Consider the following 26,939-nt stretch of genomic DNA (forward strand, 5'->3'; position numbering starts at 1 on the left):
AAGGGGGGGCAACTTTTTTTAGGGGGGGGCTGAAAAAATTTAAATGGGCAAAATCATTATCATTGTAGCTGTTGCCCGAGAATGTTGAGATTTTGCCAAGGGGGACGAAATTTTTTTCAGGGGGGAAGGCCCCCCTTGACCCCTGGCTGGCTATGGGCCTGCGTATATTTCTGTGTGGGGGCAAATTTTTATGCTGTATTGATACATAAAACAATAGATAAGCTAGCGATCGGCAGCAGGAACACTTTTTGAATGCAAACCGCAACAGCTTCGCGATAAATAATCACTAGAACGAGTTGCGACGGTCCACGACATTAAGGCGCGAACAAAACGGCGCGAGACAAAAAGGCGCAGAAAAAGGGGCGCAGAGACAAAATGGCGCAGAGGCAAAACGGCGCAGACAAAACGGCGCCAAAGTCAATGTGACAATTTTTTTTTCTTTTGAAAATACTTAACTCAAGCGCTATAGTTGATCAATAATAGTTTTGATTCAAACGCGTTGCTCACTTCAAGTTCATTTGGGAAGCACGAAATAACATTATTGTAAAGAGAAACTGCTGTGCAATAATATCTAATTTGTGATAATTAAATGAATTCAATAACACTCAATGACATTCTTATTCAAATGCGTTGCTCCTTATATTCGAAGTCAAGTTCAGTCGGGAAGTAAAGACCACATTTGGTCGGGGAGCAATTTGAAACAGCGTACATTTGTTTGCAATAAGTTTAAAGATTATGTCGCATCATTTTCAAGACAAAATACGGCGCGATTAATATTCCCGCATCACACTTTGCGTTCTGTCTCTCACACTAACAACCGTGACGGCTTATCAACTGCCAAGAAACTATTTATTCTGTAATTATCCAGCTGGCAAAAGTGCGACCACAGTGCTCAGACGTGAAAATTGTTTGTTTTGAAAGGTACGAAGATCGGATTTAACAAATGTTTGCTTGAGATGTAGGCAGATTTGGCTACAAGCCGCAAAAATATATTCTTACACAGCTAACAATTCCATTGATTTTGCATTGATGTTGATTCAAAGTCTGGCAACGTTGAATCAAAGTTATAATGGCGGATATTGTTACCTGGATAATTGCTTTGTAGTACAGAATTAGCGCACGTGACAGTTCAGAGAGATGGGTGTCAAAGATAGGATGCAAATCAATACCACAATTGGACGGAATCTATGACAAACCAGACGGGTTTTACTTTTCGAGCTGGGTACAAATTGCAACGGTTTGCCGATGATTAGTGAAATCAGGAATTGTTTATTTACTACGTTTCTGCAGTAATTGTGAATGGGCGTAATTGTTGAGAAGGTGTCTGTGCTGACTAGGCAGCAACGCACATTACAACTGATACTTCATACAACTGTTTACAATTCTGGTTAAACTTTAAAGAGTTTACTAGTTCTGTGTCACATTAACACTATGATGTATGTTCCAGCCAGCAAAACTGGTCCTTTATACATTGATTTCAATGTAAAAAAGACCATCTTTGCTGACTGGGAGAGCATGTACGATCAAAGCATTTTTCTACAAACTGCGGCAATCGGACTTGTTTTCATCTCACCGACCTCTGTGATGTCACAACGGGAACTTTGACTGTTGAAGTTTTTGATTCAAGCGTGCTATTTTTAGCTCCTTACCAGCTGTGTAGTTTTGAGAATGGAATGTGGCCTACCAAAATAGTGGTAAGGTAGAAAAACACGGTTCACACTCATTGTTTGTTTTGAAATCGCCAAGGTTTTTTTTTTCAAGTCTTTTGCGCTGTCTGGTAAAATAATTAATTTGCAATGTTCCTCAACTGAACGAAACTGCACAAATGAAATTACGCACTGCATTTCACAACAGTAGGCTACTTTTTTTCAGCAATTTAAAAAAAAATTTCCAAAGTTTTCTGGTTTAAACTTTTGGACATGCTTTCCAACACTTCCCTCCCAAGCCGAAACAATTTGTTCGTGTCCATTCCTTGGAGGCCAGTCGCCGACGGATGACATCAAAAGCATTTAAACTTCTTTAAGGAGCAACGCATTTGAATTAAGAATGTCATTGAGTGTTATTGAACTCATTTAATTATCACAAATTATATTGTTGCACGGCAGTTTCTCTTTACAATAATGTTATTTCGTGCTTCCCAAATGAACTTGAAGTGAGCAACGCGTTTGAATCAAAACTATTATTGATCAACTATAGCGCTTGAGTTAAGTATTTTCAAAAGAAAAAAAAATTGTTACATTGACTTTGGCGCCGTTTTGTCTGCGCCGTTTTGCCTCTGCGCCATTTTGTCTCTGCGCCCTTTTTTCTGCGCCTTTTTGTCTCGCGCCGTTTTGTTCGCGCCTTAATGTCCTGCTTCGGAGTTGCGATGCTACAATCCAAAACCAGACAACAAAATCTGACATTTTTACATTGATTTAATGTCTGCAGACGTTGAATCAATGTAAAATGACTGATTTTGCTGCCTGAGATATAGCAAAAATCTACCATATTGCGTCGATTCAATGTCATCAGATGTTGAATGCACCCAAAAACAACATAATTTGCTACGTTGACGCAGCGTGCGTTTAGCTTTATGCGCATGCAAACAGACTCGATGTCGCTTTCGAAAGTCGAAACCTCTGCAGAGAATTGTCGCGGCAGTGAATCGCTTGCTGTGAAAATGAACTTGAAGTCTCGGCCCGAGGTAACCACTAACCAACGTAACAAGGGCTGGTACAAACCGCATTGCGCACACGTGGCATAATCAACGCAACAATGGACTCGCGCAAACTGCATGGCGCACACACGACCGTTGCCATAGAAACCCGATCAAAGGCGGGGAATATGCGCATCTTTTGTTTCATCTGCAACACGAAAACGGGCGTATTACAGCGAATTGAAACTTGAAAGCTGGTCAGCCATAAGTTGCAATATTGTAGTGAAAAGGGAGCAATGTCAAGTCGAAAACTTAATCAAGCGTCTCTCCGTAACTATTTTTCAAGGGCTGTTTACGGATGTCAGTAACTTTTAAATTTATTCAAGGTGACGTGCTGTTGAATTGATGCAACTCACTTCGGTCTCAAGCACGTTTTAACGTTTGCGTTTTGTCGCTTCTACCTTTTTCTCGACCTTTGCTATGCTGACGTGTATTGTTTTGATATGATGGTCAGAAATAAAAACAACTGAACTGAATGATTTTGCTTTCAACAGGTATATTTTCAAGCGTATGATCAAGTTAGTATTTTCATTCCATTTTACAGACAATACCTTTTAGTAAACCTTTTCGTCTCTTGTTTCATGCTAATAAATCTAGTTCGTTGCTAAACTTTATGTTGTGCTTAGCTTAAAGAATCGCAGTCCATCAACCGCTAGCCAACGCAGACGCATAGCATGTGTTTTGGTCGAGTTTTGTTTATAATAATTAACGGTAGGTCGAACGTAGCGATAACTCCGAGTGTGGCAATAAAAGCAATTCTAGTGTGACGATATAATTACGTCATCCATCAGCATGACATTTCGCTGAATTTACGTTGCTGCTGGTGAAACACGCTTTCGCCCCCACGGCCAAAAAAATAGTTAGGCGCCAATGGGCTTAAGCCAGTATTTACTGAGCATTTGCAGAAGTTGCAAAATTTATTTTAAAACTACTTTCCTGAACAAACGCAATATCTAGCATAGATAGGTCAACCATTTACTTATGATACTACAACAGCGGATATCAACAGTCCATACTTGGATGACATTATCGAGCTTCAAGAAAGCGAGATGCAAAAAAGATCCTTCAGGATTACCTGGCAACCCTGCAACGTGCAGAGACTGGTTTGTGTGCTTACAATAGCAGTTTTTTCTTGCAGAATGACTAATTGTTGTTGTTTTATGTTAAACAATCATAAATAAATAAATACGTTGAACATTGTTGTGGCACAGTTTATTATTAGTCTAAAAACGGATCAACAGTGTACACTATGGCCTACTAATGGCAGATCCAGGGGGAGCGATTGTCTCTCCTCCCCCTAAAACACAGAAGAGTAACTTCATTCAAGGTGTATTTGCAAAGTCGGATTACTGTAGACCTACATAATTGTTTTTGTTGAAATCCCCCCTCAAAGGTTACTTACTGGATCCACCCCTGCTAGGCCGCACAAGTACCTCTGCCAAACCAACAAACTGCATTTGCAGTTGCATTGTTGCTATGACGCTTTTTCACGCTAGATTGATCACAGAGTTTCCAGAGAGTTTCCTTTTTTCATCATTTCTCTTTTCTTGGCGAGAAACGTGATATGTCGTGGCTGACAGATCAATGTAAACAGCTCAAGTCTGAAAACGGCGTATGCCCTTGGTGTCAGTTCTAAGTGAACAACTGTAAACGGCTTATGCAGTTGGTGATGCTTAACAGGTTAACGAATCCCATTGTAAACCTAACAAATGTAACAATGACTTATGACAAGCATAGTCAAGTGTGGCAAAAAAATGCAAAATTGACAAACTTTTGATTTTCTCGCTGAAAAATTGGCCAAAAAGTCAAATTTTACCAAAAAGACAAAAAGTCAAATTGATCAATATTGATACTCTATTGATGTATCCAAAAAATTGGAGCATTAAGTTTATTCTTTTTATTTTTATCGAATATTTTGTGTTGTTTTTTTTCCCCAGTGTTTGGGGCAATAAAAACCATGCACGGGGTAAAAAAAAACAATCAATTTTCACAGCAAATTTAGTTTGTTAAAAGCTACACAAAGCAGAAGAAATAGGTATATATACAGATGAGGATGAAATTGTAACATCTTGTTCAAACAAACAAAGAAGTTTATGCATTATGAAGTCCATATTTGCTTAGGAACACAAGTTTTTCTTTTACTTCTTTTTCTTCGGCAAAACTAAAATATGATTGTGCACGTCCGGCAGCAGTTGACACTGCAGTTGAAAGGCCCCAAAAACAATTTTCAACATTTGAGGATATCTGTCCTCCTTTGCTGGCCAGTCCCAGTACACTGCATCTTCTGAAGTTGATTTCTTGCACAAAAACTGAAATTCAGCTTGCTCAATTTTTCCATCAACCTCGTCTCTAAAGACCTTCAGGAGTTTTTCCCAATAATATGTTCTTTGCTTCTCCCAAAACACTGCAAAGTACTTTCCAACTTGCTCTTTGCTTATTTCCAATTTAATTGTTCTCTTTTCTTTCCTCTGTTTATTTACACTTTCTTCAGTTAGATCTTTTCTCTCTTCCTCTACATCTTTTATTCCAACATCTATGTCTTCTCTTGTTTCGTCATCAATTTCTTCATGTTCATTGTCAGACTCTTCTACCATCTTATCCTTTGTATCTACTCTCCTCCTGTCTTCATCCATTTGTCTTTAAATTTCTCTCTCTATCCTTTTTTCTATTTCTTCCTATTCTTCCAGGTCTTATCTTATTTATTTCTTATCTTAGTAAATTTATTTCTTATCTTCGTCTGCGTTCCTTTTCCTTCTCCCAGCTTTTCTCTTTTTTGCAATTGTTCCATTTGCTTCAAAGTTTTCAACTTGCACTTTATATTCTTCATTTGTTAAAATGCTTGCATTCATCTTCACTCTTCTTGTCATTGGTATGTCGTCTCCTTGATGTTAATAACACACTTTCTATCAAAACCGATTCATCTTCTGGCACGTCATGCGAGTACTTTAGAATTTATCTAATCAGAAATTATCCTGAAACGAGCAAACGACACTACATTGCTCAATTTTTTTTTTTTTTTTGCTCATTGCTCAATTGAGACAAACTCAAAGCTAATCATATTGATTAAGGGCAAGTCAAGTTAAAGCATTTTACTTGCCTCAACGAAATTTCCTATTTGCCTATATACGAAACATAATGCTACCAGGACTGGTTAAACCAACACTGAACTGAGACTTCTGAAACTGGTAAATGCTGGATGAAAATTAAGCTTTTGAATGGCTACTTGACAGGAGTTCAACTAGTGGAATGGTACATAAATCAATTAACTACAAAGAACAAAACAAAACGATCGGAGCACGAAAGCTTAACTTCGTTTTTCCTGTCATGAATCATCAGTACATTGGGATTAATGTATTTATTATAGATCAGGAAACTGAAACAATGCAAGTAAAACATTAAAATGTTAGTTTAATTCCTTACATAGCAACCAAAATCGTTTTAAAATGAAATTAATTAAAGATGGGGTAAAAAAAAAACAAGCATAGGGAAAATAAAAACAACTGTTTTTTTTTGCCCCAACACATTGTGTAGTTTTGGGGTAAAAAAAGACAACATAGAATAGAATGAAAGGTTAACAGCAATCAAAATTGAAGTACTGGAGTACAATCACACTAAAATATCATGTAAATACACATAAAAAAATTGTGATTGTCAACAATCGTTTTCGATCCACAAAAAGTTTAGTAAAGAGCAAAAAAAGTTTTTTTGGACAGTTTTTAGGTCAATTTAGTGATTTGTATAATACTTAAAGATTACTTACCTCTAAACCTGTATTGTATGTTAAAAAACTATGCAAATAAATGATGTTTCTAACCATGCAAAGCTTTAAAAAAAAAATCATTCTTAGGGGGAGTTGGGGGGTTGTCCTTTTTTACCCCAAGTACCCCTATGTTTTTTTTTGCCCCAACTGACTATAACAACTAAAACCATCGCAACAACAACAAGGAAAAAACTCATAGCCATGTGTTGCATAATCTTCACGTAGCTTGCTTGATGTTACGCGAGTATCATGCTTGTGACGAAAACAATCATTTTCTTCGCAATACTGTATTGGTTCATCTCTTGCTTTACGTTGACTTGAAGCGAAAACCAATTATCAAAAAAATATTTAAACGTCTGTTCAAATTACATTCATTTGCAGTAAGTAATGTAACCTAAACGGGATGGCTGCCACCCGCCACAGCGGTTGGCAGCCAGCGCCACAAGTCGGCACCAGTGGTTACAGCCACCAACATAGCACGCACAACCTGTTTTGTTTTTTTTTTTGCTGAGACTTTTCAGTTATTTGTCCGAAATGAGTTGTAAAAATTCGGTCATTTTTTATTGATTTTGGTCATTTTTTTCTGATGAAAATATTTCCTTTCATGTAGCTGATACAAACCAAAATTGCACTTCCTGACTAGCTACAACGTTAAGTTTCGTTGAGAAATGTTGTCGTGTTTTATCTGAGAAAAGTTAGAACAGACAAACGTTTCTTCAACGTTCATCATCAACTCAACTTGACAAATTGACTATTGCATTCAGTTGCATTCATATTGTGTCAAACTTACAAAGTTCTAATGTTAGGTGCTGATAGTTAACGATAAAAAGGCTTAAAGAGTATCAGTCTACATTTAGCAAATTACTGTACAGTACACTCCAATCAACTCTAGGAATTAGAATTAATAATTAATTTAATTAGATTTAGTGGTAATAATATAACTGCAGTGAAATATTTGCAACTCCGACCAGCGACTTTGGCTTTGTTCTACTTTTTCTCTCAATCAATCATCAATCATTTTATTTTTCGTCATTAACGTGTCCGGGACGAAAAAGATACCAAATACAAAAATCGATATAAACCTACCAGCACGTTAACGAACGGGAAAAGGTGGCAAAACCTTTAAAGGTTTAAAACGTGCCTGAATAAAAATTATGTAGTAGGCTATATATCAGGTACCGTAGTTAGCACAGCAAACAAACCCAATCTCGATCTTTTCAAGGGGAAAATTTTAAAGAAAGTGGCTATTTTTCTACACTTAATGCCATGGTTACAATCAGGTGTTGCCAGAGTCAGGATTAAAGTTAGGAGGGGTTCAGGTAAGGGTTAGAGTTAGGAATAAGATTAGGGTTTTGATCTTTGCCCACAACTAAAAATTTTTTCAAAAATACAAGTTTTTGTTTTCAACAGCTTTAAACTTTTTCTCAAATTAGGGTAGAATTCCTTATCTGGCAACACTATTGAGGCTACTATTACACTATTTTGTGTAAATATAGCCACAGCCAATTTTAAAATGTATGCGGAAACTTCGATCAGCAACTACGGCTTTGTTCTATTTTTTCTCTTGATATTTTTAGGCGACAAAATGAGAGTACAAAGTGTTTAGGGGGCGAAATAAATAGGTTGCATCCATTTGACGTTACTTATGGGTAATTTGACGTGACTTATGGTGCTTATGAGTTATTTGTGGGCCCTCAATATAGATGCCAAGACTGGATTTCTACCTTTTCTACATCAGCATTAATTCTTCACTTCTCAGACAACGCACCATTTCATGTCAGGAAATTTTCCACATTCCCATTTTTAGTGGTGCTCCAAGGTTATCGAAATGGGGCATTAGCCAAGAAGATGCACCCTTTAAACTTTTCTGAACCACTGACTATGGTAGTGACTTATGTATAGAATAAAATATAAGCCAAAATCTCAAACTTATCCAAAAAAGCTTTTATTGACAAAAAAAATTTGTCACTTGGATTTCATTCAAAATTTGACTTAGAATTCCTGTACACATTACAGTTTTGATTTTTGAATCTATTTTTCTGCATATTTTTCACATTGATCACAAACTTCCTCTTTTATGAACTTTGAAAAGTTTAAAGACAGATTTTCTCACAAAAGGGCCACTTAAAGTTTTGAGTTTCGATACATTTTGAATATTACCTGCTGATATGAAATGATAAACCTTCAAGAAGTTCAAACTTCAATTGCTGTATTTATAAGATTGTAAACGTAAACACCAGTCTCCAAGAAAGTATGCAAAGCCAACGACGTCATTGTGTCTTGTGTTTGACAATATTTTAATGCGTTTGTAGGGTAAAATAACAGGTAATTCATATCACAGAAAGCGGTTATACAAGATGCAAACTATCCTGATTGATTGATTGAATCTTTATCCTCGGACTGGGAAAGCTTCTTGCGGAGCTTAATCCTGGCAGTTTCGCATACTTGTAGAGGCTTTGAATCACTGACGCAGGCCCGGTCACCGAGATTGACAGCTAGTGAAGTTTCCAATTGTTAAAGTCTTGTTACCGGGGATTGGGGAATTATTCCATCCATTAGATGCCGCTGAATGGAGAGAGTCGAACCAGCGCCACTTGATCTTGAAGCTTCTTCTTTCGTTGTTGCCGGGGAATTGAGTGCAGCTGAAAAGGGAGCAGTCCTGAAATGCGTTGCTCGAGCGCACACCCCGAGAGTCGAACCAGCACACTGTGATCTTGAGCCGGGTGCGAAACTAATGAGCTAAGTTTGGTTTTTGAATCTTTATTCTCGGACTGACAAAGCCTTGATTGGTTATTCCTGGTAGTTTTGTATACTTGTAGAGGCTCTTGCCACAGGACCGGTTACCGAGATAGGCAGAGTGAAGTTTCCGATTGTTAAAGTGCTGTTGTTACAGGGGAACGTGCAGGGGAATTATTCCATTCACTTGGTGCCGCTGAATGGAGAACAGTCCTGAAAGTGCGGTGCTTAAGCGCACACCCCGAGAGTCGAACTTGTGCCGCGTGGTCTTAAGCCGGGCATGTAACCACCGAGCTAACAGGGCGGACATGATCGTCGTAAGAGGTGGACTGGCATATCCAGGTTTATGGAGACTTTCTTTACTTTACGGTTCGTATCGTTGCTCATAAGAGGAAATTCAAAATGCGTTGGGTTATGTGGTGTTTGGGGATTTGTCTATTTTGCTGGTGTCGTCCCGTCGTCTGGGTAGTTATTCAAACAACGTCTGGGTGTTTAGGGTTTTATTTACTCTATTTCGTCGTTGTCCGACAAATTGTTCGTAAGCAATTGTTCGTAAAGCAATTATTCGTAAGCAATTGTTTGTAAAACAATTGTTCGTAAAATTAATTCTTTGTAAAACAATTCTTCCTAAAGCATTTTTTCGTGCATGCAGTTAAAACTTGATGTATACGAAGAAATGCTTTACGAAGAATTGTTTTACGGGTTTCATTTTACGAAAAACAGTTTACGAACAATCAGGGGCGGATCCAGGTATTCACGTTAGGGGGGGCAATGTCATTGACTTTCAGGCAAGTGATCAGCCAGGCACAAATAACGACGGGGGTCTCCCCTAGAAAATTTAGATTGAGTTTGATGCGTTGAGAGCATTTCCAACACTAATAATAAGAAATTGACATTCTATAACTTAAAAAACCTTCAACAATGCTGTTGTTTAACAATGGGAGGGATGAAGAGCTGATATGCCCTTGCCATGTCAAGTTGAAGCCTGAGCAACCTAGCCGCATTTATAGTTGAGACTGAAGGTTTCACTCTTGATTGTTTCACAGCAATTTAAAAATTGACCTCGGAAAGATAATAACAGGTAATTTTGTCTTCCCAATATTGATGCAAACATTGAGGTTATAGACTTACTGTATAACTTCGAGGTTTTATTCCTCTGACAAGTTTTGAATTGTTACAAAGAGCAATGAGGAAAGGTTATGCATACATTCAACATAATGAGCAACAAAAGTGGGAGCCAGGTCAAAACACTGGGTTATGCTCCACCTCCCGTAAAATCGCCACTATAGGCTAAGTATAGATTGTAAATTTTTATTTTGGACGAGCGAAACACTACAATTTGTGCAATAGAATGGCAGTTAAACATAGTTAAATGACGACCAAAAGATATAGTCCTCCTTAAAACGTGTCATGCACTGTCGCTGCACCAGACAAAAAAAGAAACTAACAATAACAGAAACAACTATTTCTGTGGACTTCACAAATAAAACAAAAATAAAAAGCTACTTTGCCGGTACGGGTAATACTAACAGGTGTCGTACCTTTGACTACAACACTAAGTTAAGTTTACGGTTTCTACTGTTAGCAAATCGATTTATCACGGATTCTGTGTCAATTAAAATGTCCCGATGCTGGTATCGTAAGGCCAATCCATTCAGTCTTTCCTCGCCGATGCTGTTCCTCAGCCAGGTTTTCAACGACCGAAGAGATAAAAAGCTTCTTTTGGCTGATGCTACGCTGACTGGCAAGGTTAATAGTATTTTTAGAAGAGAGTCTACGATTGTGTACACATTTTCATCACACGGTTGTAAAGCTTCTTCGGTAAGACTGCAGCAGTCGTCATCGGTAAGAATGCAGCAGTCGCCGGAACAGTTTTATTTTCCCACTTCTCCTTCCATAGTTGGATCTCTGAACCTAGAGCAGAGTCCATACTATATACATGACGTAACAAGCCGTTGTAGGCATTGCAAATGACTTTTGTCAATGCTATCGGGTCGGTACTTGAGCAATTTCGTGGTAGCAATGATGTTAGGTGTCAAGATGCTAAAGTCTCATTGAAAAAAATTGAGCTTTGCTGTTTCTAGATGCAATTTCAAGGTAGAATTTCAATGGTTTTAGTTCCACGTCTGACCGTCAAAGTTGCCAATAACCTGCTCTGTCCAACCAATTTATCTAGGCTAAGGGATTTATCGCTATGCTCTACAGTGCCGGCAAAAAGTTTAGAAACTTTTTAAATTTTAGTAATTTCGTTCGGTAATTAGACTCTGCGACGAAATAATAGCCTTATAGGCCTACTATGTTATTATTATAGCCTAGCCTAACCTAATCTTTGAACATGGCGAAAGACTTGTTCAGCATTGCTTTCGATATGTTGTTTTCCAAATCGTATACATATAAATGAAGAATAAAACTACTTTCTTGGGTTTTAGGGGGGGCGATCGCCCCAATCGCCCCCCTCTGGATCCGCCCCTGCGAACAATTGTTTTACGAACAATTGCTTACGAACAATTGCTTTACGAACAATTGCTTACGAACAATTTGCCTATAACCATTTCGTCAACCACACTGGTAAGTCAGGGGCGGATCCAGAGGGGGGCGATTGGGGCGATCGCCCCCCCTAAAACCCAAGAAAGTAGCTTTATTCTTCATTTATATGCATACGATTTGGAAAACAACACATCGAAAGCTATGCTGAACAAGTCTTTCGCCATGTTCAAAGATTAGGTTAGGCTAGGCTATAATAATAACATAATATAAGGCTATTATTTCGTCGCAGAGTCTAATTACCGAACGAAATTACTAAAATTTAAAAAGTTTCTAAACTTTTTGCCGGCACTGTAGAGTAGAGCATAGCGATAAATCCCTTAGCCTAGATAAGTTGGTTGACAGAGCAGGTTATTGGCAACTTTGACGGTCAAACGTGGAACTAAAACCATTGAAATTCTACCTTAAAATTGCATCTAGAAACAGCAAAGCTCAATTTTTTTCGATAAGACTTTAGCATCTTGACACCTAACATCATTGCTACCACGAAATTGCTCAAGTAGGCTACCGACCCGATAGCATTGACAAAAGTCATTTGCAATGCCTACAACGGCTTGTTACGTCATATATATAGTGTGGAATCTGCTCTAGGTTCAGAGATCCAACTATGGAAGGAGAAGTGGGAAAATAAAACTGTTCCGGCGACTACTGCAGTCTTATCGATGACTGCGGAAGAAGCTTTACAACCGTGTGATGAAAATGTGTACACAATCGTAGACTCTCTTCTAAAAATACTATTAACCTTGCCAGTCAGCGTAGCATCAGCCGAAAGAAGCTTTTCATCTCTTCGGTCGTTGAAAACCTGGCTGAGGAACAACATCGGCGAGGAAAGACTGAATGAATTGGCCTTACGATACCAGCATCGGGACATTTTAATTGACACAGAATCCGTGATAAATCGATTTGCCAACAGTAGAAACCGCAAACTTGACTTAGTGTTGTAGTCAAAGGTACGACACCTGTTAGTATTATCCGTACCGGAAAAGTAGCATTTTATTTTCGTTTTATTTGTGAAGTCCACAGAAATAGTTGTTTCTGTTATTGTTAGTTTCTTTCTTTGTCTGGTGCAACGACCGTGCATGACACGTTTTAAGGAGGACTATATCTTTTGGTCGTCATTTAACTATGTTTAACTGCCATTCTATTGTACAAATTGTAGTGTTTCGCTGGTCCAGAATAAAAAATTACGATCTATACCTCCCCCTATAGTTGCAATTCTACGGGGGTGGAACATAACCCTGTGTTTTGACCTGGCTCCCACTTTTGTTGCTCATTATGTTGAATGTATGCACAACCTTTCCTCATTGCTCTTTGTAACAATTCAAAACTTGTCAGAGGAATAAAACCTCGAAGTTATACAGTAAGTCTATAACCTCAATGTGTGTATCAATATTGGGAAGACAGAATTACCTGTTATTATCTTTTCGTGGTCAATTTTTAAATTGCTGTGAAACAATCAAGAGTGAAACATTCAGTCTCAACTATAAATGCGGCTAGGTTGTTCAGGCTTCAACTTGACAAGGCAAGGGCACATCAGCTCTTCATCCCTCCCTTTGTTAAACAACTGCATTGTTGAAGGTTTTTTAAGTTAGGCTATATAATTTCAATTTCTCGTAATTTGTGTTCAAAATGCTCTCAACGCATCAAACTCGATCTAAATTTTCTAGGGCAGACCCCCGTCGTTGTTTGTGCCTGGCTGATCACTTGCCTGAATGTCAATGACATCGCCCCCCCTAACGTGAATACCTGGATCCGCCCCTGTGGTAAGTGGTAAGTGGTAAACGATTAGGCTACACATGACCATAAAATTATCAAGGAAAAAACAGAAGTATGAACTCTAAGAAAAATGAAGAAGAAAGAGAAGCATGAACTGTATGAAAAAACTGTGGGTTTAGAAAACGCGAATCTATGGTCATGGTCATGTGTTAATAATAGTTCATCAACCACGATAACGCCTAGAACATCATACAACTAAGGCAAAAGAGCCATGTCCATTGAGTCCTGTCTTTGTCATGAGTTACCAAGGGGGGTGGGGGGGACTTATATACCAGTCCCCGGTATACAAGTTCTCTCATTTTCACAAACCATCATTTTTTCCCGATTAGTTTTCTTTTTTCAATTTCACTTTCGCCTGAGTTGTGTGATGTTCTAGGTTTTTCCATCAACCACACTCCTAGTCAGAGTTGCCAGTTTTGCTGTTTTCCTCAGAAATGGGCTAGTTTTGTTTTGGCGTCTCGGCAAAGTTTTAACAAGAACTCGCGTTTTTTTCGTTTGGTTTCTTTCCATTTTCACAGAAATTTTTTTTGATTTTGACTGAATGTTGTGCGAATTTGTCATATTTTGTGCTTGTTTCATCGCTTGTGACTGTTGTGAGAACATGCATTTCAATCACATAGCTATCAGTTGCTTGAAATGAAATCGTGTACGGTAATCAAGCTTGAAATAGTGAAAAACTAGCGCATTAGCTACGGTTCCTTCCAGACCTTCCTTAAAACATTTTCAGTGGCGTAGCTAAGGTGGGCGGACTGCGCCGGGCGGACTGCGCCGGGCGGCACGTCTGGGGGCGGCAATTTTAGACTACGATTTTTGATTTTGAATATAATCTGATAAAAAAATGCATTTCATTTTCACATGCTTTTTCTTGCAGGGGCAGCAAAATCTGAATCCGCCCCGGGCGGCACATTCCCTAGCTACGCCACTGAACATCTTATCTTCTTTCAATTAGAATAAAGTTAAATAATTGTTTCATCTAGAAAGTTGAGTTGTTTAGTGTTTACCACCTATTTTAACAGTGGGGTAAAATTTACTTGCTTGATAAAATAGCCTACTCACCCTAGTGTGTGTTAAACTTTACAAAAAGCATGGTTTCGTCAAAACTCACTGAAGAGGAGGAATACTTAAAAAGGCAATTTCAAGTTTTGAAGAATTTGGTAAGTTGTACCAGCTTGTATATGGTAATATTGGTAGGGTGCAACCTATTTCGTCCCTTAACCTTATCTGTAGCGACACCGGGTTTTATGGGGATACCCCACTCTATTAGCGAAATATTTCACAAAAGGAAATATGCTAGAAATGTGAAATGTCTTGACTTTTAGTTTTTATCTTTGCGAATTTTCTACACCTAAACTGGTCTTTGTTTTGTTTGTTTGTTTTTTCATATGTTTACCCTGCATTGCGGGAAAGCGGACTTGAGCGCTATGCATCGGTGTACGCCTTCCGACGCACACCTGACCCACGCTGCAGCCGACGACAATGTCTGTTTCCGGTTGTCTACTCTACTTATTACTGAAATTTGGTACTACCGGTACCCATTACTCGAAATCGATCACTGGGTAGAGGCAATTATCGTAAAGTTTCTTGCCCAGAGAAACAACAGCAAGTGCGGGTGGCTGGAGTCGAACATGCAGGCTCTCGACTGCGAGTCCAACGCGCTAACTACTCGGTCATTGCTGCCGACTTTCTCTATCTTCCTGCCCTTTGCAATAAGCATTTCGTCTCAGGTGGCTAAATATTTTCGTGCAATGATAGTTATATGTTAATGTTAGTGCAATGTAAATGATAATGCAATTACTTTGAAATGTAGAAACGTTCAAAAATGCCTAATGAGCAAAAGTACGGTAATTTTTTGTTTAGTTATAATTAGAGATGTACCGATACCAATATTTTGGCCGATACCGATCCCGATACCGATATCACTTTTTTAGGCCGATACTGATACCGATATTTTGGCCGATACTTTAGTGTTACAAAAAGAAGCAATTTTGGTATTTGCAAGGAAATATATCAAATGCTAAGTTTTACCTTATTTGCATAAAACTATTAAAAAAAACTTTGGGTTGGCATAATTTATTAAAGATTCAAGAATCCAATCTCAACCACATTGTTGTGTCATAATAGTAGGTTTTAGTAATGAAAGGCCACCGTAATTGAGGATTGGGGTATAAGGGAAGAAACATTACATCATAATTGGGGTTTCTGAAAAATTAATAAAATGTTTGCGCAAACTCTCCAAATAAGGCTATCATAATTGATAATAAGATGTAAAATGTAAACCAAGTGATTTGTGTAGTCGTACAAAAACTACTCGACAAGTAATGTGCAACCTAAGGGCGTTTGGTTGAAAAGCTTTTGCCAGGCCAAGACTACCCAGGTAGCAAAAATGCACAATTCTGCATCGCTCCCACCCCGCCAAACGCTCAAAAAACCTGTGCAACTCGGCTGCCCCCAGCAAGCCAGCTCCACCAGTCGGCAATTCAACTTGCACCCTTAGCCGCAACAAAATCACCAAGCCCAAACAATGTCACAGCAGAATAAGTAGGCCCAAAAAGAAAGCAATGGGGCCACAAATCCTCAAAAAACCAATCAAAATGGTCCCGTTGCGCCCAAGATGACAACCTCATTGCGAAGAAAGGAGCATCCCCCCCGGCCACCAGCACAAGGCTGAGCACTCACCAGCACAGCGAGCTACCGCGATTCGCCAACCACAACGGTGCAGCTTCCACACTAGCCATTTCAATTCTTGTCGATGTCAATTCTTGCTACAAAACGGCTGCCGAGAAACATATAGTTGATTGGATGGTCTAAATGGCTAGTGGGTCATTCCATGCCAAATGAGCAAATTTTTTGGAAAAATTACACCACATGTCATAGATTTTATTGAAATTTGGCATACTTGTAGATGTCAAAGAAATATAAAGAATGCAAAAAAATTTTTGAAAAATTTCAAACATTGGTGGAGTTATGGACATTGGAAAAATCACCATTTTTGCCTGTTCCACTTCAGTGATTTTGTCCAATTTCTTGTCATATTTCTAATTTCTTATCCTATGATCATACAATATGGCTGAAAATTGCTAAACAGACATTTTAAGATCCAAGGAATCCAAAAATGTAAACTAAAAAGTTGACAGAGAACTTCTTGATATGATTATAAAGGTTTCAACTTGCTACATGCATTTTTCGGAGGCCAAACTTTGAGGGCCTATAAAAAAAATGGGTATAAAAATTAAGAACTGAAATTCACATGTTTTATACTTATACCAATACACTTTCATGTCAAATAAAAAAATTGAATTAATTTTGATAACTACTATGATAAAAGTTAGATTTTCTGACTTGCAAATTTTGACCTTTTTTACACTCATTGTTCAAGATTTTTGTCTATGACATCACAATTTACATTATTGCTTGTTGATGACATCACAATTTACATATTGTTTGTCATGACAATTGTTATGTAGCTCATGACCGAATTGAATACTGGTAATACACTAAGGTTTAGTGCAGTAGGCCATGCACCATAGTAGTGGTAACTTGTAGAGTTATTGAGTTAATTACTCTTTTAACTGTGATTTCAATTTTAGGTTGTCCTATTAGCAATGTATTATTCCTAACATGCTCCACAGATCTTGCAACCAGAAAAGATACTTTTCCCACTGTTCAAGTGTTCAAAGCCCGTCTACCTGCTTGAAGCAGAGAAATGTCAAGGTTCATAATAAACATGTTCATCTGTTTCTGCAAGTCCACCAATGTCCAAAAACCCAATGCTTCTAGCAAAGTGAATTTTTATGGTACAATACCTTATTTTTTTCCAATGTCATAATGCTGTGATGAATCCATAACAATTGTGTTATTGTAAAACTAATGTAGTATTATACTAATAATATGATAACTACTATAGTGCATGGCCTACAACGTTAAACCTTAGTGTATTACCAATATTCAATTCATTTATGAGCTGCATTATGACAAACAATATGTACATTGTGATGTCATCCACAAGCAATAATGTAAATTGTGATGTCATAGACAAAAATCTTGAACAATGAGTGTAAAAAAGGTCAAAATTTGCAAGTCAGAAAATCTAGCTTTTATCATAGTAGTTATCAAAATTAATTCAATTTTTTTATTTGACATGAAAGAGTATTGGTATAAGTCCAATACATGTGAATTTCAGTTCTTAATTTTTATACCCATTTTTTTTATAGGCCCTCAAAGTTTGGCCTCCGAAAAATGCATGTAGCAAGTTGAAACCTTTATAATCATATCAAGAAGTTCTCTGTCAACTTTTTAGTTTACATTTTTGGTTTTCTTGGATCTTAAAATGTCTGTCTAGCAATTTTCAGCCATTTTGTTTGATCATAGGTTAAGAAATTAGAAATACTATAGGAAATTGGACAACATCACTGAAGCGGAACAGGCAAAAATGGTGATTTTACTAATGACCATAACTCTGCTAATATTTAAACTTTTTCAAAATTTTTTTTTGTATTCTTCATATTTCTTTGACATCTACAAGTATGCCAAATTTCAATAAAATCTATGACATGTGGTGTAACCCATTTGCTCATTTGGCATGGAATGACCCTAGTGTGGAAGCTACACCGTTATGGCCAGCGAATCGCAACAGCCCGCCGCACCAGTAAGCGCCCAGCCCTGTGCCGACAGCAGGGAAGGACACTTCCCCCCACAATGAGGCTGTCATCCCAAGCGCAACAAGACCACTTATTGATTAGTTCAGTGAGGATTCGCAGTCCCACCGCCCCCACCCCGAGCCCACCCAATCCACCACGACATTGTTCAAGCCTGGTGAGTCCACCACAACGAAAGGCGGAAACCAAATCACAAACTGACAGAACCAGCCCACCAAAATAACCAAGCCACACTGGTCCCTCAAACGTCCAGCAATGCAAACACGATGCAAAACTACACATTCCCGCCACCTGGGTACTGGGTAGTCTTGGCCTGGTTTTATCCTCTGCTGAGAGTAAAAAAGAAACACAAATGATAAACATTGGAGAAATTGAGTCTCCTTCACAACTTAAGAATCGAACAACGCAAAACTGCTAAAACAAAACGTTTTGATTGAGTGAAAGAATCACTGTAAGCAAACAATGCCAAAAGGTGCGCCCATGAAGTCATGGGAGTGTGAGGTATCAAAAATTTGATCAGGTTGTTATTTTTCTACATCAATGTGACGACATTGACGTTAGTTACTACTTTAAAAAATCTATATCTTTGCTTCTGCAGAAAATCCGCAGAAAACGTCTTTTTTTACATGTTTAGTATCGGCCACAGTATCGGCCAAATTTTGCCGATACCGATGCCGATACCGATACTCAAAAAATGGCCGATATCACCGATACCGATGCCGATACCGATATATCGGTACATCTCTAGTTATAATTCAAAAGTTTCAATTTTAAAATTATTTTCGGGAAAGTAGAATAAAAACCGACTTTCTAATGTTTTTTATCTCAAACACTTTATTTCAATAAATTTGTTGAGTAAAAATTTAATTTCTATACGCACAATACACATGGCTATTACCTTGTTGTAAAATATTTTGGTTGTGTGATTTTCATACCTCCCGTTATTAGCGATTAATTAGCACTGGGCTAAGATAGCCCGTGGCATGCTTTCAGCGTACAAAAACAGCTCGTACTAAGATAAGGTTAAACACTTCGTCCTCTGAAAAGATTGAGAAAAAAAAATACAACAGAGATGAAGTTGCTGATCGGAGCTGCCACAGACTTTTCAAAATTGTTCCCTTGAAAAGATCAAGAGAAAAATTAAGAAGCGCTAAAGTCGCTGATCGAAGTTCAGTTTACAAAACAGTTGACCACTCTAAGTATCTTGAAACAATCTAGTTGATAAACCGAACCTCACTTTCTGGTTAGGGTTATCGAATTAAGATTGTACTTTGTAGCCCCTCCGCCTCCATTACAAATGATCACAAGCTGCCACACTGGAATGATCTATTCACTTTCAACTCACATTTCTAGTTTCTAGACAAAGTTACAAAAAAAACGTCAGCACTTATTTTGTGGTGGCCCATAATAATTCAATCTTTAATTCAAGTGGAAAAATTTAAAATGTTTGCGGAAACTCTAATAAGCGATTTCGGCTGTACTCTATTTTTTCTCTCGACCTTTGTCAGATATAATAAATGCCTTTGTATCCCCTGCTTTAGATATCCCTACTTATATATTATAAATTTTAACAGAAAAAAGAACTGAAACAGTTGACTTTGAAGCGTAAACAAGAACAAGCTGCTGCTGCCGAAAATGGGCCTCCCAGTGCGAAGCAAAAGAAAGCTATTATTCAGGTTAAAATTTAATTATGTTATGTATAAGCTTATCCAGGGTCTACGAATATAAATGGTTTAGGCTTCCTTCTGAACTGAAAGCTATAGTCAATTAGAGACAATTTAAGTACAGTTAGGTTTTATGATTGACTGAATCTTTATCCTCGGACTGGAAAAGCTTTGTGCAGAGCTTAATCCTGGCAGTTTTGCATACTTGTAGAGGCTTTGAATCACTGTCGCAGGCCCGGTCACCGAGATTGACAGAGTGAAGTTTCCGATTGTTGAAGTCTTGTTGCCAGGGAACTATTCCACCCATTAGATTCCGCTGAATGAAGAACAGTCCTTAACATGCATTGCTCAAGCGCACACCCAGAGAGTCAAACCAGCGACACTTGATCTTTAGAATTTTTAACACCAGACATGGCACATTTATCAACAAATGTATAAACATGATTCAATAGATGGATTAGGCTTTGAATGGAAATGGAATTACATTTCTATTGTACATTTCTATTTTCAATGTTTAAACTAGATAAGTTATTTTTTCTAGAATTTTCAAAAGCCTTATGTGTTCTGTTTTATGGTACAGTTTTTGCTATGAAAAAATAGCAAGCATTCATCTCTGTTCATTCACTCTAAAACAGAAAAAATCAGACTGCACTTGGCTTGTCATTTTTGCTTGTTGTACGGGTACGTCGTTCATTGGTCAATGAGGTTTATCTGAGCTCAGCAAACTTTGTTGAGTTAGTTTAATTGTTTTCTTTCCACCAAGGTAAGGATTCAATTGACTGACAAAAGCAGCAGTTGAGAACTCTGTGGCATGAATTAGTGGTGCGTTACTGATGTCCAGCTGCATGTTGATTATTATCACTCTGTGTTATTGCTCTGTATATTGCGCTATGTGATTAACAAATAAAACAACTTATTTCAAAGAAAAAAAATAGCCCAGCTTCATGGGTGATACACGTGTCTATCCCTGTAAATTCTTGCTACACTCGACTGCCAAGAATCACATTGGCAGACTTACCAAGTTTACCTAGGCGAATTATTGTGGTGCCGTAGATCTTTATGTTGTGGAGCAAGTATCTTTTTATTCAATACAGTTTTCCTTTTTTGTATTAATTCAAAAAGGATATTTTTTTATGATTTATATGCAACTTTTCACATTATAGAACTATTTCTAAAAACACGTATTTACTTATGTTAACTGCAGTATAATTAAGTATTAAAACATTTTTATGACAAAATGGCAAGGTGTGTCATGAAACTGGCTAGTTTTTTAACTCACTAAATTTTTTTTCAGGGAAATAAAACACCATCAAAGCCGCTTGAGTTTTCTTTTGGTGGAAAAACTAATCATCCAGTGATTCCAACATCGTTTAATGCTGCCGCCAACACCGAGACGGCCAAAAAGTTGTTAAAATCTGGAGCAATTCAAGTAAAAGTTGAAAAGAAAACTTCATTTAAAAGATCTTCAACCTTTAAAAGCAGGAATCTTGTAAGTTTGATTTGGAATTTTGTGGTTGGTAGTGCTGCATACCTCACATAATGCAATTACCTTGATTACAACAATAATGACAGAAAACAAAGAAAGACCAGCACAAACTTTCATGCGAAGGGTTCAATTGCTCACAAAGCACAGCCTGGAAGAATTGGACAGTTGGCTGAAAATCGCCAATTATGGAGACTTTTATTGACGCTATTTTGCACTCTACTGGTGCAAAATAAATTATAATTATTAATACAACAATAATTATCATGACAACCACTTACAAGTTCGTATTAAAACTAACTCCAGTACGAAAGGTCTGTCTATAAAGCGACAGTGGTTACACTATATCATGCATGTTGACGTTTCATTAAGCCTGTAAAAAGAATTTCTACTTTTTTGATTGCTAATTTTTGTTAACCTTTTTACCCAAGTTGGAATATTTTCCACAAACAAATGAAACAATGTGTTACTTTTAATAAGGATGACGGCCAGAAGAAACCAGTCAAACATTTCGGCACGGGTAGTGAGAGCACAGAGGAAGATGCAAGTGACGAGCCTGATCCACAACCGGCTTCGAAAGCAAAAACGGTATCACCTTCAATATACTATAATTAAACGGTTAAACCGGTTGCCTCTCTGCTGCTGGTCAAGCAGAAAAATTACGTCTTATCTGTTTTATGAAAACTGTAGTCACTGTTTGGTTCACAAACTAATATGGTGCATTTCAAAACCTGCTCCACTGCTCAAACCTTATTTCCAATAAACCAATTTCTTTTTTTTGGTTGGTTTAGCGCAGTGGTTCTTAACGTTTAGTAACCTGCCGAACCCTTACGCTAATCTGCAAGCTTTCGTTGGACCCCAAATTTTCGGTGAGTCACAAAAACAAAAATCTACCACATTTAATAGTAATACATTACTGTATCAACGATACTTCAGTTGTTTTTTTTTTAAGACCAATAGTGAGATTCGAGGCTTTGTTTCGGAAACAGCAATCCTCATTCCTCATGTCATTTTCGCATGCAAACCGGTTTCGTTTTTTTGCTTTAACATCCACCTGAATAGAAAACGCATCCACGCATATAATAAGTGGTTACGAATGGCATGAGAACTTCAAGGACAACTGTTGTGATAAGAGGATTACTTTTCATTTGTTTGCACCAAAACGTTTGAAGATTTGTTGTGTTGAAGTTTCTTTTTTGCATCTCGCTTTCTTGAAGCTCGATAATGTCATCCAAGTATGGACTGTTGATATCCGCTGTTGTAGTATCATAAGTAAATGATTGACCTATCTAGTATCTATGCTAGATATTGCGTTTGTTCAGGAAAGTAGTTTTAAAATAAATTTTGCAACTTCTGCAAATGCTCAGTAAATACTGGCTTAAGCCTATGAACTTCTGAAATTTATTAATTACTGTATATTAACGGCTGTATCGCCATTAATTACTGTATCGGAACTATTTAATACCTCGTCCACACGTAGAAAGTTAGCGAAGTTGTTATTGCCAATCGCTGCCACCACAACTGCAATTTCCTCTGAAAAGCATTCATTTGCTCTTCAGCTTCTATTACATTTTTATCAATTCAAACACATTTTTATCGTCAAACACACAGATGTTTAACTGTTTATTTACCATCACGTAAGCCGCAAGAGCCAGGTTCAAGTTTAGTAAAGATTTACTAGTTTATTAATATCTATCATCAGTTCATCATTGATGCACCGTTGAAGATGGTCTTCTTTGACAGGAACTGCCCAAGACATTTAAACCATATGGAGGGGGTGGCAAGAGAGAGGGAGGATCGAAGTTTGTCCGAAAAGATAGAAAGTTTGAAAAGAAAACCCCAAGACGAGGTACGTTGGTGCTCTGAATCATACACGATGAAACCTTTTCCGAGACTCAGTTGGTGTTATGTTTGTATTGAATTAATATTATAAATTATCGTCATAGCACACGACTAGAGAAATGTGTTCCGAAAGCTAGTGCAAACCGCCACTACCACAGCGAACTCGCAGCATCAGGCTAAAACAGGTCGTTAATATCTACATTGTGAAGTAAGCAACGATCATGCTACTAAAAGCGAAACTCAATCTATTGTTGTGAAAAAATTTGTGATATCAATTGCTATGACCGTGACGTAGCAAAACATATATCTTAGCTTTTCCTGTGGTTAAAAACACTAAACATATTCAAACAAATCTCAATCAGATATTTTATGAATTTGAAAAGAATCACTTGCAGTTTTTGTGAAAAGGGCCAACATAGGCTACAACCAGGGGATGGAAGGGAAGGAATATTTTGCCATGGAAAATGCGAAAGGTCGAAGGTTTGGATGATGGGATAGAAGACAGTCTTCCATCATTCCTTTCTAACATGTTTTTTTAACATAAAAAAAATTGTGTAGTAACTTGAGTAAAAGTTGCCGTTTGATTACGTTTCGTAAACTAAACTAATTCCATTTTCGATTCGTATTAAACCAATAATGCGATGGTTGTTCGAGAAGTCAACAACACACAGACAAGCATGCTCGTGAGTAGCATAGTTTCACTTCAGTCGTTTGCAGTAAAAGCACTGCATCGTTCTTTAACCATTTGTATGAAAATCTGAACAATCAATCAAACAAACAGTCCGAGAAGCAATAATATTATGTGGAACAAGCAGAGCACATTGAAAATCAAAGCGCTAACTGTGAAATAAATCAATCAAGTTAATTTCAGTAGGTTATATAGCTTCACATAACGGTACAGTGGATAGGAGAAAAGTCGGAGACAGAAGTAGTAGGCTATATCAATATATAGCCTAACTTTTTAGCCATATCGAAGCTATATCTGGAGACACAAAAATAAAAAAACATGCGGTTATCTAAGACAAGGTGCCTCCACAAATATATATAAAACTTAAGCGATAAAATAGAAAATAAGCTTGCCCCGCTACAAAATCCTAACACACACTCGACATAAATCATCGCAAGAACGCATAACGCAGCCGCTCCTACGCTCCACCAACCCACAAAAACATTGACGATACTGATACATCTGGAGACATAAAAAAAAGGCATCCAAGTGATGTTTCAAATGACTTGGCAAAACACACCATTCCAACGCATTCCATCTCGCTATGCTCCCAATACAACAAGCGTCGCACCGAAACAAGACCACAGATATAGGTCTTGTGGTTTTAACTTCACACACCAGACGGAATCTACGTAATTCTTAGAAAACTACACTACCGGTACTGTTGTTAAATTTTTAGCTTACTTGTGGCATATAATACAATACAGTCAGAAAATTTCCTAATGGACGAAATTTTGGAGATGGGTGGAAAAAAATCTCAGGATGGAAGATGGAAAAAACGTTTTGGAATGGATTTGTATGATGAAATGGAAATGAGGTGGAAGAAAATCTCAGGATGGAAGATGGAAAAAATCGTTTGCCGATGTGCAAGAGTTAGTCAGTGTGATGAATGATAGCGGACAGCTGTTTGCCGTCATAGCCATTGCCTTCGATTTTTCACTCATGTTTTCACTTGTAATCTTGATCATGAAGGCACAAGCCTTGCCACCATGACAAAAATTCGCGGTGGTGCTTACCTCGCATATCATGCTGGTGGCTTATACGGAACTAGTCTCACATTAGTTTGGTGTTTTGCAGGAAACACTTTGTACGTCCTTGGGTTTGCCGTCAATGAAAAAATGGTGAAAAATAACTTCACAAAATTTGGCAATATTATTGATATCAGCATAGAGAAAGACAAAAGGTATTTCATATCCAGACATTTATGCAAATGTGTAAAAATATGTTCATTGTTTCAGTATACAGGAAAAGAAGCCATTGCATACAAAAGTAACTTATCTACTGTACATTTACACAACTTTGATAAGTTTTAATTTTTCCCTGAAAATAAAAAAGGCAGCATAGCTTGGTCAACTATATGTGCTGATTTTCAAACATGCCTAAGTTTGCCTTCCTTCTTCGGCCTACCCTTGTTTCACCTTTCTTTTCTCAGTCATTTTGTTTTGCAACAATACATTGATATGCTGTGCTGTGCCTTTTTTCTTAAACATGACACCACTTCACGTTCAAGGCTTGATCGGATAATTTCTATCGATTCGAACCAGCCCTTTGTCTTAAGACTTAAATTTGATCTTTGTTCTTGAACTATTCTTGCTCAGCTCTGGTTTCGTTAGTTACGACACTTACAAGGCTGCAGAGGAAGCGATAAAGGAGATGGACGACGCTGTTGTTGATGACTGTCGTATCAAGGTGTCACTTGCCCGTCGCCAGCGAATGCAACAGCACGTGAAGGATGAAATACCGTGGGCAGGAATGGGTTAGTCTACTGGATTGCAAAAGCTCTAGTTTGTAGATATTTTTTTCCGCTGTTAAACTTGTGTGCATCGTTGTAGTTTTCGTCATATTACCTGGGTTATCTGACTGAACAAAAGTCGAATAAAATATGGTGTCATTGATTCATTTACTGCCTAGTAAAAGCTACATTAAAACATTTTCTTTTTCATTGAAACAAACTTTTCACGAACTTTCGCGTTCACTGACAAACTACCCAACTATGAACCCTATAATTTCCAATTTTATTGAACTTGTTTTCCCATTGCGATGGCTTAGCACAAATAACCTTCCAGAATTAACGCAGTCCTCATTTCTTCAGCGGATAGAGGTGACAAGGGGAGCATGGAGAGCGAATCAGCGCGGTCGTTGGTGTCATACAACAGTGAATACATCTGAAATTGAATTCCGTGATAATCTATCACACTTCGGCAAAACAGGATTAGCTTCCTTCACAGAAGACAGAGAACCGCTTGTGGCTGTGAGAAGCTGTTGCCATCCACACCAGGCGCTAAACGCAGTTGTTTTCACGCGTTATGGAATGTCAGCATGAAGTAGCAGTCTGACCAACTTTCGCATTAACATTGCCAGTTTGTTTTTGTCTGCAGTTTCACACTGTGCTTATTCTATGGTCGTACTTGTAAGTTGTGATGCACACAACGCAACTGAAATTCAGTTTTATCTTTCATTAAAAACTTGTCTGCTTTTTCTCGATGCAGTGACTGTTTTGAGAGGAAGCATAAAAATAGCATTTTTATACTAATAGTATTAGAAACCTTGAATAGTTTCTAATAATAAAAATAGTAATGATAAAAAATGTAATCATGAAAATGGTTTGTAAAACTTCATCTTCACCATCTTCTGACAGCTGTTTCTTCGAAATGACCGAATGTACGGTATGCTGGTTTCACTTTGACAAGTTCTTTATAAGTTAACTGATTGTGGCCTTTCTGTGATTGGCATCTCGTCAAAGCTTTTAAATAAAGAGCATGGTAGCCTACTTATTTTGGTCACTTGGTAGAGAATTTATGATGACTTCTAAACTTTTTACTGTAGCACAAACGCTTCGAAAATATTCTATTAACCTTTGTGTCAATACTACAATCGGTATTGTTCAAATTTCTTGTCACTTAGCCTAAAATATCATGCTAAAATATTACATTATAGGCCCTAATCGTTTTCCGCTGAGGCAAGACTATGTTCCTGCAAGTGTAGCGCTGATAAAGACTGCAGACCAGTCATCAACAAAAGGACGCTACCGTCCATCAAATGGGGTGTTAGTTCAAG

General features: G+C 37.8%; 1 protein-coding gene across 1 annotated transcript; it reads left to right on the forward strand.

The window, feature by feature from the left end:
* Positions 1–14,505: 14,505 nt before the first annotated feature.
* LOC145774282 (negative elongation factor E-like) lies at positions 14,506–26,710 on the forward strand. The gene is made up of 8 exons (XM_082585484.1): positions 14,506–14,665; positions 19,741–19,842; positions 21,125–21,319; positions 21,794–21,901; positions 23,057–23,162; positions 24,960–25,065; positions 25,481–25,638; positions 25,975–26,710. Exons 1-8 carry the CDS (start codon positions 14,597–14,599, stop codon positions 26,049–26,051), a joined length of 921 nt encoding a protein of 306 aa, XP_082441610.1. The 5' UTR covers positions 14,506–14,596; the 3' UTR covers positions 26,052–26,710.
* Positions 26,711–26,939: the final 229 nt, after the last annotated feature.

This window comes from Aplidium turbinatum, chromosome 7 (assembly GCF_918807975.1).
Source record: "Aplidium turbinatum chromosome 7, kaAplTurb1.1, whole genome shotgun sequence".
Taxonomy (NCBI): Eukaryota; Metazoa; Chordata; class Ascidiacea; order Aplousobranchia; family Polyclinidae; genus Aplidium; species Aplidium turbinatum.

Coding starts and splice junctions, on each gene's coding strand:
- LOC145774282 (XM_082585484.1), top strand. CDS start 14,597: ATGGTTTCGTCAAAACTCACTGAAGAGGAGGAATACTTAAAAAGGCAA. Junction 21,320..21,793: donor CCTTTAAAAGCAGGAATCTT/GTAAGTTTGATT, acceptor ACTTTTAATAAG/GATGACGGCCAGAAGAAACC. Junction 25,639..25,974: donor AATACCGTGGGCAGGAATGG/GTTAGTCTACTG, acceptor TCATTTCTTCAG/CGGATAGAGGTGACAAGGGG.